The sequence below is a fragment of the Macaca thibetana genome, chromosome 7, assembly GCF_024542745.1.
Source record: "Macaca thibetana thibetana isolate TM-01 chromosome 7, ASM2454274v1, whole genome shotgun sequence".
Lineage (NCBI taxonomy): Eukaryota > Metazoa > Chordata > Mammalia > Primates > Cercopithecidae > Macaca > Macaca thibetana.
Genome location: NC_065584.1, coordinates 43,781,717 through 43,799,764, shown reverse-complemented (window position 1 = coordinate 43,799,764; position 18,048 = coordinate 43,781,717). Strand labels below are relative to the sequence as shown.

The 18,048-nt window shown below is 39.8% G+C and overlaps 1 protein-coding gene across 1 annotated transcript in view; it reads left to right on the top strand.

The window, feature by feature from the left end:
- SYNE2 (spectrin repeat containing nuclear envelope protein 2) overlaps nucleotides 1–18,048 on the top strand; it is a 377,154-nt gene that overhangs the window by 110,106 nt on the left and 249,000 nt on the right. Inside the window, 5 exon segments of the mRNA XM_050797880.1 lie at nucleotides 1,263–1,363; nucleotides 3,703–3,804; nucleotides 7,491–7,628; nucleotides 16,460–16,624; nucleotides 17,507–17,619. Of these exon segments, the coding sequence (XP_050653837.1) occupies nucleotides 1,263–1,363; nucleotides 3,703–3,804; nucleotides 7,491–7,628; nucleotides 16,460–16,624; nucleotides 17,507–17,619 (619 nt within the window).

Genomic DNA, 18,048 nt, shown 5'->3' with positions numbered 1-18,048 from the left:
CTTACTGCCTTGAATTACGTTGTTTGCAAATGGATTGATTTATTTTCTACTTCAGGTGACTTAGAGCACTCATTGAACCTAGTAAATATGTTCACTAAAGTATGCATGGTGTGTTGTATTTGTTTGTTACTTTTTTTTTCCTAACCTTAAACTCCTTGAGGGGCAGATAATGTTTTAAGGTGTCTAGCATCTACTAGTTGAATGAATAGAGAGTTGAAGCATAAGATCTCCAAAGGCAGGGACCATGCCTTACATATCCTTGTAGCCCCTGCCTGTGACCCACAGTTATTGGCTCTCTGTAAATATTTGTTGCTTTAAGTTTAACTTAATAAATAAACTGAAGTTTTTTTTTTAAAATAATCTTTATTGCTTGTTTAGGTCAAGGAACACCTCCAAATTAGGTGTTCATTTTGTCTGTGACATATTGCATCCCGCTTTTTGTGATTTTATGATCTCCTTCACTTATTAGATGCCTGGAGAAGTTCTGTACTTTACAGAATTTATATGCCTGGCACAGTGTCCTATGCTAGCTACTTGTGAGGCTGAGGTCGGAAGACTGCTTGAGGCCAGGAGTTTGAGACCAGCCTGGACAACATAGAGAGACCCTGTCTAAAATAAATAAAAAATAAGATAAATAGGAGTTTGTAGTCTTTAAAATTTTGTTTAATTCAGCATTTTACAGACTTATTTCACGATGGACTCTTAATGCAACACAAAGCCTGGCCCGTAGAAGGTTCTCAGTAGATTTACTTGTTCTATGAATGAATGAACAAACTCTGTGAATGTCTTAGATAAGCTTTCCATACAATATATGCTTTTGGAGATGCTTTACTGCACACATGCCAAGACCAAGGTGTCAGGAATGCATTCTAATTGCTGTATGTTCCTGCATTCCTGGAGGAATTTCTGCACCATGTATCTAGAAAGAGGAATACTTTATTTTCTCCTTTTCATCCTCTCTGACTACTTATGCCCTCAGACATACCCCCATAGTGACACTTTATTATTAGAAAACTGAGACTGTGCACATACTAGTGTCAGGATTTAACCCCCCAGCTATCTCTGTGTATAGATCTAAGCTCTTAGCCACTGCACAGTCTTGCAGCAAGGCTGAGTAAACAGAGATTGGATGGCTGGGTGACTACTTTGGTGCATTTCCAGAGCCTGTGAACTAAATGGCAGAGGCTATGGCATAGCCCATTCTAGAATATTCATTATAGCAAATGTACAACAGCTAATTGATAGTGTGGTGTATCTTGCAGATGTGGATGTTGTTGATCCTGATGAAAAGTCCATCATGACCTATGTGGCACAGTTTCTGCAGTATTCCAAAGATGCACCTGGGACTGGAGAGGAGGCTCGGGTATGTTTTCATATGCATAAGTCAAGCTCATTTTAGTTGTATCCTGCTAATGGTTTAATTTTTAAAAGCAAGATATAATTTGCATACAGAACTTAAATGTACAGTTTAATGAGCATACACCCCTGTAAATCATACTTCAATCATGATATAAAACATATCTGGTACCCAGAATATTCCACTGGGCACCTTTTCTGTCTCTGCTTCCTACCCCAGGCAACCAGCATTCTAATTTCTGTTACTGTAGGTTAGTGTTGAATATTCTTTTTTTTTTTTTTAGGTTCAAAGGGATAATTTATTAAACTTTACTGAATTATCTGAAACAACTTTCCGATAGGCACTATATAAGACAAATGAAGTTAAACTTTAAAAAATCTAAAGATATAAAATTTTTGTTTATTATAATATTCTATTTTTTTATTTTTTATTTATTTATTTTTTTTGAGACAGTCTCACTCTGTCGCCCAGGTTGGAGTGCAGTGGCATGATCTTGGCTTACAGTAACATCTGTCTTCCCATCAAGTGATTATCTTACCTCAGCCTCCCAAGTAGCTGGAATTACAGGCACATGCCACCATACTCAGCTGATTTTTGTATATTTGATAGAGACGGGTTTCACCATGTTGACCAGGCTGGTCTTGAACTCCTAACTTCAAGTGATCCACCCATCTTGGCCTCCCAGAGTGCTGGGATTATAGGAGTGAGCCACTGTGCCTGGCCTATCAAATTTTTATGTATTATAATATTACCTTTATTGAGATATAATTTATATACCATAAAATTCATCTATTTAATATGTTTGTTTCCGTGGTTGTTGGTGTATTTACATGATTGGGCAACCTTCACCATCATCTAATTTTAGCACATTTCCAGTTTGTCTATTCTTTAGCTTCATATAAATGAAATTGTGTGATTCATATAAATGGAAGTGTTGTATTCTATTGTTAATCCCTATTTGTTGATATACTCCTGAATTACTATTGTTTGTTTGTTTGTTTGTTTGTTTAGATAGAGTCTCACTCTGTTATCCAGGCTAGAGTACAGTGGCGTGATCTTGGCTCACTGCAACCTCTGCCTGCCAGGCTCAAATGATTCTCGTGCCTCAGACTCCCGATAGCTGGGATTACAGGCGTGGACCGTCCTGCCTGGCTAATTTTTGTATTTTTAGTACAGGATTTCACCATGTTGGCCAGGCTGGTCTCAAACTCTTGGCCTCAAGTGATCTACCTGCCTTGGCCTCCCAAAGTGCGTGGGATTGTAGGTGTGAGCCACTGCACCCAGCCTTGCATAACTATTAGATTGCCATTTGATTATTCAGTTTTTCTCCTTTACTTTCAGCGAGTACACAAAATAGTGTGGGTGGAAACTTCATAAAAATTGCTGAGCTGAAAAGAAACTCTTATTCTGCTTCTAAGATGATAAATGAGTGCTGTGAATTTAGTAAAATGTTTGAGAATATTACTTTAAAAAATGTTTTAAACCACATGTTTGCATGCATTTTCAGACATGTTTACATGCATTTTATTTGACAAATTGGGCCTATGTTTTTCCAGCTGTTAAGTTTGAGGCAATAAGCCAGATTGTTGCTGACTCTGGAAGAGAGTCTCAAGCTGAGATGCAGGCTTATAATTCAGTTCACTTATTTCTGGCCTGCTGAGGAGCTATTCTTTTCCAATTAATTTTCATATTAAAAAAATAAAATGCAAGATTCAACTGTCCATGAAATTGAGTGCAAAAATATTAGAAAACTTTTGCTTAATAGGAAAACACAAAGTAAATGAAGGTTAAAGAAGGGTGGAAATAAGATATAACTTCTTTGTCCTATAGCAGTAAAATTGGCTTCCAAATGTAAGCAAGTTTACCACCTAAGCAAGAATCTACGGAAGAAGTAATTGTTGTTCATATCTTGATGATAGCATAGCTAAAAACCTTTGGTACTGTTATTTTTAGGCTCTTGAAAGTGTTTGAGTTATTTTTGATGTCAGTGTTTCTGCAGGGTGTGAACATCTCTTGAATTACCCCATATTTCGATTTATTGGAAGGCAGTCTTCTGAAATGCCTGCTATAAAGAAATGATTTAGAATAATGTTCTCCAAGCCAAAATGGGGGAGGGGGTGCATTGCTTGCCCATTTCTTTAGCACATTGTCATGTTCAGATGCTAGTTCCAATCTGGTTTAAAATTTAAGGTGTTATGTGAACAAGTAATATTACTCTTTGGCATAATGAATCATTGGTGTGTAATGATGGCATTATTTCACTGCTGTTTCAAGTTGTTAATTTTTTTGTTAAAAAAACCAAGTCTGTTTAAAATATAGTTTAATTGTGTGTGTGTAAAATACAGGGAAAGGTGAAAGATGCTGTGGTCTGGTTAACTCTGCAAAAGGAAAAACTACAGAAGTTGCTAAAGGATCCAGAAAATGATACCTACTTTAAAAAGTATAATGTAAGTATGATTTTAAACAGCAGTGTGTAATTTACTTTTTAAGGGATGAGCAGTAAGTATGTTTTTAGAAAACTCTTTCAGGGTTAAGTATTTTAAATATTAAATTCACTGAAGGTTTTAAGGCTGAATTGTAGCACTGTACTTCAGAAACTAAGGTGCATGTGATTCACTGGGGTAGTCCTGTTAAAATGCACATTCTGGTTCAGTAATTCTGGGGCAGGGCCTGAGTTTTTGCATTTCTAACGAGGTCTCAGATGATGTTGATTCTGCTCGTTTTTGGAGTACTTTGAGCAGCATGGTTCTGGAGCAGGGGTTGGCCCATTTTGTAAATAAAATGTTGTTGGAACAGAGCTACACTCATTTAAGCATTGCCAGTCACCACTTTCACACTATAACCCCAGAGTTGAGTAGTCGTGATACAGACCATATGGCTCTTAAAGCCTGAGATATTTACTGTCTTGCCCCTTACAGTAAAAGTTTTCCAGTCCCTGGTTTAAAGCAGAACATGCTTTTTATTTTATTTTTATTTTTATTTTTATTTTTTGAGACAGAGTTTCGCTGTTGTTGCCCAGGCTGGAATGCAGTGGCGTGATCTCGGCTCACCACAACCTCTGCCTCCCGGGTTCAAGCAATTCTCCTGCTTCAGTCTCCCAAGTAGCTGGGGTTACAGGCATGCACCACCACGCCCAGCTAATTTTGTATTTTTAGTAGAGACAGGGTTTCTCCATGTTGGTCAGGCTAGTCTCGAACTCCTGACCTCAGGTGATCCACCTGCCTTGGCGTCCCAAAGTGTTGGGATTATAGGCGTGAGCCACAGCACCCAGCCCCAGAACATGCTTTTTAGAATGAATACAGAGCCTCAACTGAGAGTCCTTTGAGAAATAATGACAGCTGTGATTATTACCACATATTGAGCATTTCCTTTTTTTTTTTTTTTTTTGGAGGCAGAATCTTGCGCTATGGCCCAGGCTCGAGTACAGTGGCGCGATCTTGGCTCACTACAATCTCTGCCTCCTGGGTTCAAGCGATTCTCATGCTTCAGTCTCCCGAGTAGCTGGGATTACAGGCACCTGCCACCAGGCCCAGCTAATTTTTGTATTTTTAGTAGAGACGGGTTTTCACCATGTTGGCCAGGCTGGTCTCGAACTCCTGACCTCAAGTGATCCACCTGCCTCAGCCTCCTAAAGTGCTGGGATTATAGGCGTGAGCCACCACACCTGGCCATGTTGAACATTTTCTATATAGCAGATACCTTGCTGATTTGCATTTCACGTGTTAAAATATCTTGCTGAGCTTGGTATTATTCCAGTTTTACAGATGAAGATAAGTGGCTTATTTAAGGTTACATGGCTACTAAAAGGGTAGGGATGGGACTTGAATGGAAGTCTAGCTTTAAAGTCCTAGCTGTTTTTGCATTGTGATGCTTCTCTGGGGTAAGTAGTTATTCACTGTACAGCCTTGAAAGAGACTTAACAGGAAACAAAGCAAAGGTTCCTCAGTCCCGTTTCTTAGAGCCCATTGTCTATGCAGTGCTGTGCTTCTCCCCAGTGCTCTGTCCTGAACAAGCTGCAGATACTGTCAGGTACCTACATAGCACTTAGCACCTCTAGGCCTCCATCTCCATGTCTGTTAAGTCAAAGAGTTGGATAAGTCCAGCCTTTCAACTGTAACATTCAGTGAGTTGTGCAACTTGCTGGCCATACTTTCCTTTTTGCTTTGGAAGCATCAGGGAAGGAAGGGATCAAACATCTTTTTCTTCCTTTGGTCTGAACTGCACAGGCTTCTTGACCTTCTTCCCTTAGCTCTGGTCTAAGATTTTTTTCTTGACAAAGTGCTCATCTTTTACTGAAAGTGCATTGTTCTCACATATGTCTTTGATTTAATAATGTATCACAGATTCAGGTTCCCTAAATAGAAGGTTTTATGAAGTCATTAATTATCAGAATTCAAGTAAATTATCCTTTGACTTTTTCATAACATTTCATTTAAAATGCTGTCAATAATTTAAAATGCTGTCAATAATGTTTTAAATGACATTTGAAACATTAATGCTGATCCTTGGAACAGCATTTGAACAGTATGGTTCTAGAGCAGAGGTTGGCCCATTTTGTGAATAAAATGTTATTGGAACAGAGCCACACCTATTTATGTATTGTCAGTAGCTACTTTCACACTACAACCCTGGAGCTGAGTAGTTAACTATGGCCAGTTGCAGTGGCTCATGTCTGTCATCTCAGCACTTTAGGAGGTGAGGCAGGTGGATCACTTGAGCCCAGGAGTTCAAAACCAGCCTGGACAACAGAGTGAAACCCTGTCTCTACAAAAAATACCAAAAAAAAAAAAAAAAAAATTAGCCGGATGTGGTGGTGCACCCCTGTAGTGCCAGCTGCTCGGGAGATGAGGTGGGAGGATCACTTGAGCCCAGGAGGCAGAGGTTGCCGTGAGCCAACATCATGCCACTGAACTTCAGCCTGGGCAATAGAGCCAGATCCTGTCTCCAAAAAAAGAAAAAAAACCCCATGTAATTGATAACTCTTTTTTTTTTTTTTCCTGAGACAGGATATCTCTCTGTCTCCCAGGCTGTGGTGCAGTGGCCCAATCACTGCAACCTCTGCCTCCTGGGCTGAAGCCATCCTCCCACTTCAGCCTCTTGAGTAGCTGGGACTACAGGTGTGTGCCACCATGCCTAGCTAATTTTTTGTATTTTTGGTCGATACGGAATTTTGCCATGTTGCCCAGGCTAGTTTTGAACTCCTGGGCTCAAGTGGTGCACCTGCCTCAGCCTCCCAAATTGCTAGGATTACAGTCGTGAGCCACAGTGCCTGGCCAATTTATACTCTTTTTTTTTTTTTTTTTTTTTTGAGACAGAGTCTCTGTCACCAGGCTGGAGTGCAGTGGCGCGATCTTGGCTCACTGCAACCTCTGCCTCCCAAGTTCAAGTGATTCTCCTGCCTCCGCCTCCTGAGTAGCTGGGACTATAGGTGTGCGCCACCACGCCCAGCTAATTTTTGTATTTTTAGTAGAGATGGTTTTTCACTATGTTGGCCAGGATGGTCTCAATCTCTTGACCTTGTGATCCACCCACCTCGGCCTCCCAAAGTGCTGGGATTACAGGCGTGAGCCACCGCACCCGGCCTGGTAACTCTTAAATACCCGTATTTCACACAAATGTGAACCAAGAAAAAGCTTTACTTATTAAATATTCGAAGGCAAAGTGTTTTTCAAAGTTTATATAAAATGAATTGAGAAGAAGAAGCTGAAGCCCAGTTATTCATGAACACTTTGAAAATTGCTTATAATATGACTACTGCTATCATATAATTTTCACATTCATTCATTCTTATTTTGTTGTGAGCGCATACTTGGGGAGAACAAACAAACTCATATTTTCCATGTGGCATCATGATCTGTCCTGTAACCCAGTGACCTTGCTGCTCCACTCCAGTAGAAATCCAACAATACCGACACAAAGCACAGAGTGAGGTGTATGACATTATGCTGGTGTCCAGTTATCACAGTGCACTGAAGAAGGAAATCAGAGCAGAGAGGGGATACTGGATTCAGGGGATTTTACCTTTAAGTAAAAACTTAAATATATCCTATACCTATAGACCTCAAAATAACAGATTATATGATATAAATGGAATTAAACATTTTCAGTCTTTAAAATACTCTTCTAATTGTAGAGCCTGCTGTCCTTTATGGAGTCATTCAATGAAGAAAAAAAGTCCTTTTTGGATGTCCTGTCAATAAAATGGGATCCGGATGAGCTGGACAAGGATCATTTACAGTTGAGAGAAGCCTGGGATGGCCTCGATCACCAGGTGACTGTTTATGTTGATTAGAAGAACATTTTCAGGCCAGAATCAGTGGCTAACACCTGTAATCCCAGAACTTTGGGAGACCGAGGGTGGGTGGATCACTTGTAGTCAGGAGTTTGATACCAGCCTGGCCAACGTGGCAAAACCCTGCCTCTACTAAAATTACAGAAATTAGCAGGGTGTGTTGGTGGGCACCTGTAATCCAGATACTTGGGAGGCTGAGGCATAAAATCGCTTGAACCCGGGAGGTGGAGGTTGCAGTGAACTGGGATCGCACCACTGCACTCCAGTCTGGGTGACAGAATGAGACTCTGTCTCAAAAAAAAAAAAAAAAAAAAAGCATTTTCAAAGGGCAGCTTTGTTTTTTTTGGATGAGGGTTTTACTTTAAACTTCCGTGAGAAATTCTGTAAAAGACAGTGTAGATGCTTCATCAGAAAATGGGATAGTGTTTTTATATTTTCTCCATGGCATCATTTGGGTAGTGATCATCTTTTAAGTAGGGATTTTTTTGTGTTCTGCTTAGAGAAAATGCAAGCTTATCCAAGCTTGATATATTTGCTATCAATTCTTGGTTTGCTACAGTAGATTATCTATATTTTGATTGACGTGTGGCTTCTTCTCTACTATCATGTATCAATATCAGTAGATGCTTGAAAGAAGTAGGAACAAATCCACAGAGAGTGTGTAAGGATGAATTTGTGCATGTGTGTCTGAACATATCTGTATAATTTCAATCCATTTCAATTTATTGAGACGTAGTTTATGGCCCAGCATATGGTACATAACTTTGTGTACTTGAAAAGAACACATATTCTGCAGTCATTGGGTATAATATTCTATAAATGTTAAATTTTTTAAAAATTCAATTTAATTTTTAATTTTTACTGGTACATAGTAGGTGCATATATTTTTGGGGTACATGAGATATTTTGATACGGGCATGCAATGTGAAATAAGCACATCTTGGAGAATGGGATCTTCATTCCCTCAAGCATTTATCCTTTGAGGTACAAACAATCCAGTTATACTCTTCAAGTTATTTTAAAATGTACAATTAAGTTATTATTGTCTATAGTCACCCTGTTGCACTGTCAAATAGTAGGTCTTATTTGTTCTTTCTATTTTTTTGTACCCATTAACCATTTCCATTTCCCTCTACTCCCTAGCCACCCTTCCCAGCCTCTGGTAATCATCTTTCTACTCTCTATCTCCATGAGTTAAACTGTGTTGATTTTTAGATGCCACAAATAAGTAAGAACATGTGATATTTGTCTTTCTGTGCCTAGCTTATTTCACTTAACATAATGACTTCCATTTCCATCCACATTGTTGCAAATGACAGAATCTCATTCTTTTTTTTTTTTTTTGAGATGGAGTCTTGCTCTGTCACCCAGGCTAGAGTGCAATGGTGTGATCTCGGCTTACTGCAAACTCTGCCTCCCGAGTTCAAGAGATTCTCCTGCCTCAGCCCCAGAGTAGCTGGGATTACAGGTGCATGCCGCCATGCCCGGCTAATTTTTTTGTTTGTTTGTTTTTGAGACAGAGTCTCGCTGTGTCGCCATGCTGGAGTGCAGGGGCGCGATCTCGGCTCACTGCAAGTCTTGCCTCCCAGATTCAAGTGATTCTCTGCTTCAGCCTCCTGAGTAGCTGGGACTACAGGCACCCGCCACCACTCCCGGCTAATTTTTTGTATTTTTAGTAGAGACAGGGTTTCACTGTGTTAACCGTGATGGTCTCAATCTCCTGACCTCGCGATCCGCCCTCCTTTGCCTCCCAAAGTGCTGGGATTACAGGCGTGAGCCACTGCGCCCGGCCCTCATTTTTTTTGGCTGAATAGTACTCCATTGTGTATATGTACCACATTTTCTTTATCCATTCATCTGTTGATGGGCACTTATGTTGCTTCCAAATTACAAATATTAATTAATATAAGGTGGTTGATAATTTTGTTCAGATTATCTGTGTCTTGACGGATGTTTTGTCCAATTCTATTATATACTGCTGAGAGAGGAGTATTAAAATCTGTGGGAATCTGTCTTCAGTGCTGTCCAATTTTGCTTCATGTATTTTAAAACATTGTCATTGTGTGTACATGCTTATGATTACTTTGTCTTCCTGAGGACTTCTACCATTATGAAATATTCCTGCTTATCTTTAATAATACTGTTTTTCTTGACATCTATTAATATTATACTTAATCTTATACCAGTATAGTCATTCCAGTCTTCTGTGCTGACTGTATAGTACATCTTTTTCCTTCATTTACTTTTCATCTATTTGGAGTCTTTATATTCAAAGTGTATCTCTTATAAATGACACAGAGTTGTATCTTGCTTTCTTACCTACTGTGCTAGTCCCTGTCTTTTTTTTTGAGATCGAGTCTCACTCTGTTGTCCAGGCTAGAATGCACCAGCACAATCATGGCTTACTGCAGCCTCAGCCTCCTACGTTCAAGCCATCTTCCTGCCTCAGCCTCACAAGTAGCTGGGACTACTGGTGTGTGCCATCATGCCTGGCAAAATTTTAAATTTTTTGTAGAGATGGAGTTTTGCCATGTTGCCCATACTGGTCATGAACTCCTGGCCTCAAGCAATGCTCCTGAATTAGAACTTTTGGCCTCCCAAAGTGTTGGGATTACAGGCATGAACCACCGTGCCTAGCCTATCCCTTCTCTTTTAATTGTAGTGCTTAGTCCACTTAATATAATTGTTGATATAGTTCAATTTAGGTATATCATTTAACTCTTTGTTTTGTTTATTCTCTCTGCTTTTTCTATCTCTGTTTCTTCCTTTCTTTTTTTTTTTTTGAGACGGAGTCTTGCTCTGTCGCCCAGGCTGGAGTGCAGTGGCCGGATCTCAGCTCACTGCAAGCTCTGCCTCCCAGGTTTACGCCATTCTCCTGCCTCAGCCTCCCGAGTAGCTGGGACTACAGGCGCCCGCCACCTTGCCCGGCTAGTTTTTTGTAGTTTTTAGTAGAGACGGGGTTTCACCAGGTTAGCCAGGATGGTCTCGATCTCCTGACCTTGTGATCCACCCATCTCGGCCTCCCAAAGTGCTGGGATTACAGGCTTGAGCCACAGCGCCCGGCCTTTTTTTTTTTTTCTGAGACAGAGTCTCTCCGTTTCTCCCGGGCTGGGGTGTGGGAGAGGTTAGTGAGCATGATCGTGGCTCACGTTTAACCTCTGCCTCTGGGTTCAAGCGATTCTCCTGCCTCGGCCTCCTGAGTAGCTGGGATTATAGATGCCCACCACCATGACTGGCTAGTTTTTGTATTTTTAGTAGAGATGGGGTTTCACCATGTTGGCCAGTCTGGTCTTGAACTCCTGACCTCAAGTGATCTGCCTGCCTTGACCTCCCAAAGTGCTGGGATTACAGATGTGAGCCACTGTGCCCGGCCTCCGTTTCTTCCTTTGTTGCCTGGTTTTGGATCATGCGTTTTTTAAGAATTCTATTTTAATTTGTCTGTTGACTTGACTCTGCTTCTTCCTATCATGTTTTTAGTGGTTGCTCTAGGGATTATAATATGCATTACAAAATTTTTACAGTCTACTTAGAGTTTTGCAATTTTTTTTTTTTGTTGTTGTTGTTTTGAGACAGAGTCTTGCTTTGTTGCCCAGGCTGGAGTGCAGTGGCTTGATCACAGGTAACTGCAACCTCTGCTTTCCAGGCTCAGTCAATCCTCCCACCTCAGCTTTCTGAGTAGCTGGGACTACAGGCATGCATCACCATGCATGCTTAATTTCTTTTGTATTTTTTTGCAGAGAAGGAGTTTCACTATGTTGCCCAGACTGGTCTTGAACTCCTGGGCTCAAGGGATCCACTTACCTTGGCCTACCAAAGTGCTGGGATTATAGGTGTGAACCACCACACCCAGCCTTAGAGTTGTACAATATCTAGGTTATTTTACAACTTTTTGTAACATGTAGAAATCCTGCAGTCAAATTGATTCATCTCCCATTATTTATGCTATAGTTGTTTTATATATAAATATACGTGGCACATATAACATATGTCTTAAAATCCCCAGGGCCATGTTATAATTTTTTTTCCCTCTAAACAACCATATATTTTAAGGAAATTAAATGAAAAAATTAATCTTTTATGTTTATCTAGGTATTTCCCATGTTCTTAATTTCTTTCTAGAGATCTGAGTTTCCATTGAGCTCAGTTCCCTTCAGCCTGAAAACTTCCTTTCACTTATTTTACAATACAGGGCTGTGAGTGTCAAATTCACCTAGTTTTCTTTGATCTCTAAATATGTCTTTGTTTTGCCTTCATTAAAAAAATAACTTTATTGAGGTATAATTTATGTAACATCTCATTTATAAATGGATAACGAAATGATTTTTCATACATTTACAGAGTTATGACAGGAACTGTGTGGTCCACAAAGTCAAAGATACTCTGGCTCTTCACAGGGAAAGTTTGCTGACCCTTTGCTTGGCTGTCAGGAGTGGCAGCCTGTTTTCAGAATACATTTTCCACACCGTTTACTAAGTATTAAATAGCAGTCTAGTGGCTTAAAAGAGCCACTCTTTTAGACAACCTAATTTTGAAGAACTTGCAGCTCCTACAATCTTCTCATCAGTGGTGGTGCTTATTGCATTGTCAGTTTCTATTCTGATCACTGCTTTGAAATGGACTTTTGTGAAGGATAAGACCTGTCCGTGACAAGTCCTCAACAAAGTGGAAGGCAATGAAGAAGATATTGTCTGTATAGTTCAGGCTGTTCCAGGCTACAGACACCTGGCCTGATTTTGTTAAATATGGAAACATTGCCCAAATAATGAGAAAAAACATAAAAAGAACTATTTTGCAGGATTAAGTGCTGTAAATTGGTAATAGCTTGAAAATCCATTCCTCAGTCAGGTAAACTGCAGCTCAGTTTGTTGGTGTGGCAAAATGAGACATTGCTAAAATTAAAGCCATTGAGGACATAAAAGTTGAAACCATGTATGCAGTTTCTGGTTCAATAGTTTGAGAACAGATTTCTCAGAGCATCATAGTAAATGGTTTCATATTGAGCCTACTGTAGAAAATAGCAACATTATGTTATTTTGACCTGTTAAGATCTTATGTAAATTTTCAGCCAAATTGAAAAGTACTGCAGAAAGGAAGTGTTAAGTGAGAAAGGAGAGGAACGAAAGGTAAACATTGCCTTCTGTTCTTCCTCTTCTGCCTGCTGTATAAATATTGAGTGTAGCCCTGAGTCGAAAAAAACAGGTTTGGTTTAATTCAAAATATATGCAGCTGTCTTTTGGTTGCAAAGAATAATAGTTGAACTAGAGGTATTGCTCTTAGCTTCTCTTTAACTCAATTATATTTCAAATTTCTGGGTTTTTTTTGGCAGATGTACAAGTAGTTAGACACACTAAAAGTATATGCTAACTTGTTTATTTGAAATGACTGGGCGCAGTGGCTCACACCTGTAATCCCAGCACTTTGGGAGGCTGAGGCGGGCAGATCACTTGATGTCAGAAGTTCAGGACCAGCCCTGGCCAACATGGCAAAACCCTGTCTCTACTAAAAATACAAAAATTAGCCAGGCATGGTGGCACATATCTGTAATCCCAGCTACTCAGGAGGCTGAGGCAGGAGAATTGCTTGAACCTGGGAGGCAGAGGTTTCAGTGAGCCGAGATGTATATCCAGCCTGGGAGACAGAGTGAGACTCCGTCTCAAAACAAAAAGAAAAAAAAATTACAATAATGAAATAACTTTTTTTCATTTTTCTTTCATCTGGAGACATAATGGCAAAGAGTTAATGATTTAAGATTGTAGAATTGGCCAAGTGCAGTGGCTTACGCCTATAATCCCAGCACTTTGGGAGGCCGAGGTGGGCAGATCACCCGAGGTCAGGAGTTTGAGACCAGGCTGGTCAACGTGGTGAAACCTCGTCTCTACTAAAAACACAAAAATTAGCCAGGTGTGGTGGTGTGTGCCTGTAATCCTAGCTACTTGAGAGACTGAGGCAGGAGAATTGCTTGAACCTGGGAGGTGGAGGTTGCAGTGAGCCAAGATTGCACCACTGCACTCCAGTCTGGGTAACAGACTGAGACTCCATCTCAAAAAAAAAAAAAAAAGGTTATAGAATTATCTTTGCCATATATCTTTTGAGAAAATTAAACTTGCAAGACAAAAAAAAAAAAAGCAAAACAAAATGGAAAAGCTGTAATATCTAATGCTTTCATTTTATGAATAGTTTCATTTGACTGCCTTAAAGGAACCTAGCTTTTTCCTCATTTTGTATACCTGGGTACTTAGTTAAATATCTTTTAGATGTTTGCTTTTGCATGTGATGGGTACCCCATAAATGTTTTTAAATGAATTAATGTTGAAGTGATCTATCTGATATACAAATTTTTGCCTGTTTAAAAAACAGTATAACTCAACTGGGCTTGGTGGGTCATGCCTGCAATCCCAGCAGTTTGGGAGGCCAAGGCAGGAGGATTGTTTGAGGCCAGGAGTTCAAGACCAGCCTGGGCAACATAGTGAGACCTTGTCTCTACAATAAAATAATAATTTAAAAAAACCCTCAAAGAATAAAAACAGTGCATTTAGTAGAATTAGACTGGGTAACAGAAAGATAAAATACAGACTTAAGACCAGTACTTTTTATTAGAGAAAGCTGAGTGAAACAAATTTTAATTTGTGATTGATCTTCATAGGAGTATCAAATAAATTAAAAGAGGCTTATTTGGCTCACGTTTCTGCTTCTGTACAAGAAGCGTGGCACCAGCATCTGCTTCTGGTGAGGGCCTCAGGCTACTTCCATTCATAGTGGAAGGCAAAGGGGAGCTTGTGTATAGAAATCACATGGCAAGAGATGAAGCGAGAGCGAGAGAGGCAGAGAGAGAGAGGAGGTGCCAGACTCTTTTCAACAACCAGCACTCGTGGGAACTCAGCTCCTGTTAGGCCCAGCCCCAATATTGGGTATCAAACTTAAACATGAGAGTCAGAGGAGATAAACATTCAAACTGTATAGCAGTAAGTTTGTGTAAAAAGTCACATTCTTTTTTTTGAGATGGAGTCTTGCTCTGTTGCCCAGGCTTGAGTGCACTGGTGTGATCTCGGCTCACTGCAGCCTCCACCTCCTGGGTTCAAGCGATTCTCCTACTTCAGCCTCCCAGGTGGCTAGGACTACAGACATGATCCACCATGCCTATATATATATATATGTCTCTTGAGACAGAGTCTCACTCTGTCGCCTAGGCTGGAGTGCAGTGGTGCGATCTTGGCTCACTGCAACCTTCGCCTGCCTGGCTCTGTGACATCACTTATCACACTTTCCTGTAACCATGTTCTTGGCTGCTTCTTTGGATAGGTAGTTCAGGCAAGAGCTGTGGCTTTCATTTATCTGGTTTACACTCTGACATAGGGGGTTGTATTAAATTGCTCTTCCATTCATACACGACACATGGAGCTAGGCAGGGCCCTACTCTTGTTTTTGTTCATTTGCTTAATTGTGTGTTGATTTCCTTTTATACTCATACCTTCTTTCCATTCTCCTTTCTCCTTGAGCCACAATTTTGATATCTTTAGTGTGTTTTATGTTTTTGCATAATATAGATTGAATTTATGTATATTTTTGTTTTGTTTTGTTTTTGAGACAGGGTCTTACTCTGTCATCCAGGCTGGAGTGCAGTGGCATGATCATGGCTCACTGTAGCCTTGACCTCCTGGGCTCCAGTGATCCTCCCACCTCAATCTCTTGAGTAGCTGAGACTATAGGTCACACTACAGGTGTGCACCACCACTCCTGGCTAATTTTTGTATTTTTAGTAGAGATGGGGTTTTTACCATGTTGCCCAAGCTGGTCTTGAACTCCTGTGCTCAACCAATCCTCCTGCCTTGGCCTCTTGAAGTGCTGGGTTTATCGGTGTGAGCTACTGCACCCGACCTGTACATGTATTTTTAAGTTGTGCACCCTTGACGTTATATGTTGTTTCTTTTTATTTTTGAACATAGTGTATTTTAAGGTGCTTCCATGTTGGCATTTGTGCATCTAATTTTCTCCTAACTGCTGCATAGCATTAAATGATGGGTAACCATCACATGGTCCTTTGTCCACGCCAGAAGCTTTCTGTATCTTTATCTCCAGCTCTTAACACAATAGCTTGTTCATAAATGTTTGGCCAGTGAGTGAATGAACGACTGTGCGAGTGAGTTTTGACAGTGCTTGCCGAGGGGACATCCCGGTAGCAGGGGCAGCGAGAGCGAAGACACAGCAAGTATTTGGAGAAGCAAGCAGTCAGAGTGTGTGTTTCTCACCTGCTTGTGCATGCAGGGAGTGGTGGGAGGCTGAGGAAGGAGGAGATGTACCTGGATTTGGGGATGGGTGGTACTTTTCGTGAAGGACAGATATTCGGGAGATATGGTAGAGATATGTCACGTGGATATACAGTTAGGGCTAGATTGGGGAGAAGTTATAAATCTGTATCAAAGGTGTAGTTGTAGTGTCAGAGCACACAAGGACACACAGCATTTCAAATGATGGTCGTTCAGTAGGATAGTCTATCCTTGCTTAGAGGTGTGCTTTTAATCTTTTGAATTTCCCGCATATCTTATTGTGGATTTATCAAAACGTTTGTTTTTTCTTATGCCTTCTTTTCCTACAACTTTTGAACAAATTATATTCCTGGTCAGTAAGTAGCTAAGTGATATTTAAAACTAAGAAATTTACCCATTGATGAAGATTTCCATGATAATGGATCTCATTTATCAGTCTTGGCTTCCAGAGAAACTTCAAAGAGTCAAACATACTGTATGTGAAGAAATAAACTAGAAAAGTTCTACTGAAGAATATCTTCTTCTTCTTCTTTTTTTTTTTTTCAGATTAATGCATGGAAAATAAAGCTGAATTATGCCTTGCCCCCACCCCTCCATCAAACTGAAGCTTGGCTCCAGGAGGTAGAAGAGCTTATGGATGAAGATTTGTCAGCCTCCCAGGATCACTCTCAAGCTGTGACTCTGATACAAGAGAAAATGACTTTATTCAAGGTTGGAAAAGAAAAAAAAGAGATGTAGAAAAATATATATTTTGTTAGGGATTGTTCTTGAGTAAGACTTTGTCCTAAAAAGAAGAGAAGGAGAGTAGTGGTTATTTGAGGATGGTTTACAATTATTCCTCTGGGGATTTTTGGGACCTAGAACATAACTTTACATTCATGACTATTGTACTAGTTTAAGGTTGAAACAATAAGGATAGAATCTAAATAAGGATAGAGTTCTAAAGCAACTCTAAATAAAGTGTGACCAAAAAAAAGGTCAAGGGTTGGGAGGGTCAAGAAGGGGGAGCCTGATTTAAAATTTGAGAGACTTGGGTTCTTACTAAAATGGCATGAAAAAAGTTATGTGAGAGTTATGGTATTTGAGCCTACAAAGGAATGGAATATACACCAATAAATAAAAGATTGTAATAATGGTTTTACTAAAGAAACTATGGTCTGCCTGTCTGTAAAATGTTCAGATTTAAAACATTTATGATGAAAATGTTTGTTCACAAAATCTTAGTTAAAGGGGGTAGTTTCAGCGTAAGCAATATAGCAAGACCCCACCTCTATAGAAAATTTTTTTAAAAACGAAACTAGCTGGGTATTGTACTGTGTGCCTGTAGACCCAGCTACTTGAGAAGCTGAGGTGAGAGGATCCCTTGAATCCAGGAATTCCAGGCTGCGGTGAGCTATGATCACGCCACTGCACTCCAGCCTGGGTGACAGAGCAAGACCCTGTGTCTTAAAACAATAAAAAAAAGTGGGTTGTGGGGAGGGCTTTATGAATTTTTTTTTGAAAAAAGATGTAATGCAAGTGAGATTGACAAACCCTTAATTATACAGTGTTTGACAATAAATATGGTTTATGTCATGCTGAATTTCTTTTCAGAGCCTGATGGATAGATTTGCGCATCATTCGAACATTCTCCTTACCTTTGAAAATAGAGATGAAAATCATTTGCCATTGGTACCACCTAAGAAATTGGAGGAAATGAAAAGACGGTGTGTAACACTACTATTTCACAACTGCTAGTACTATTCACGTTTGAATAACAACTGGTACTACAGAGACCACAAAATACAGATTTTTAGATAATTTTTACCAAGTATTCTCCTTTAAATCTTGATAACAGTATCTTCACATTTTATATAGTGGTAACGTTACAGATATTATGGCAACATACCTACTTTTTTATTGAATGTTAGAATATGGTGATGGAAAACATTCAGAAACTGAGCTCTGTATCTTGGTTTTGGATAAGTCACTCTCTTTTTGAGCATGTTTCCACCTTCATAAATTTAGGTTAATGATAATTGCCCTGTTCAGGTCTTACCGGGAAACTGGATCAAATGGGAGGAGGGATATGAAAGCACTTTATAAACTGTAAAATACTATAAATATTGAGATTATTTAATTGATTATCTTTTCTC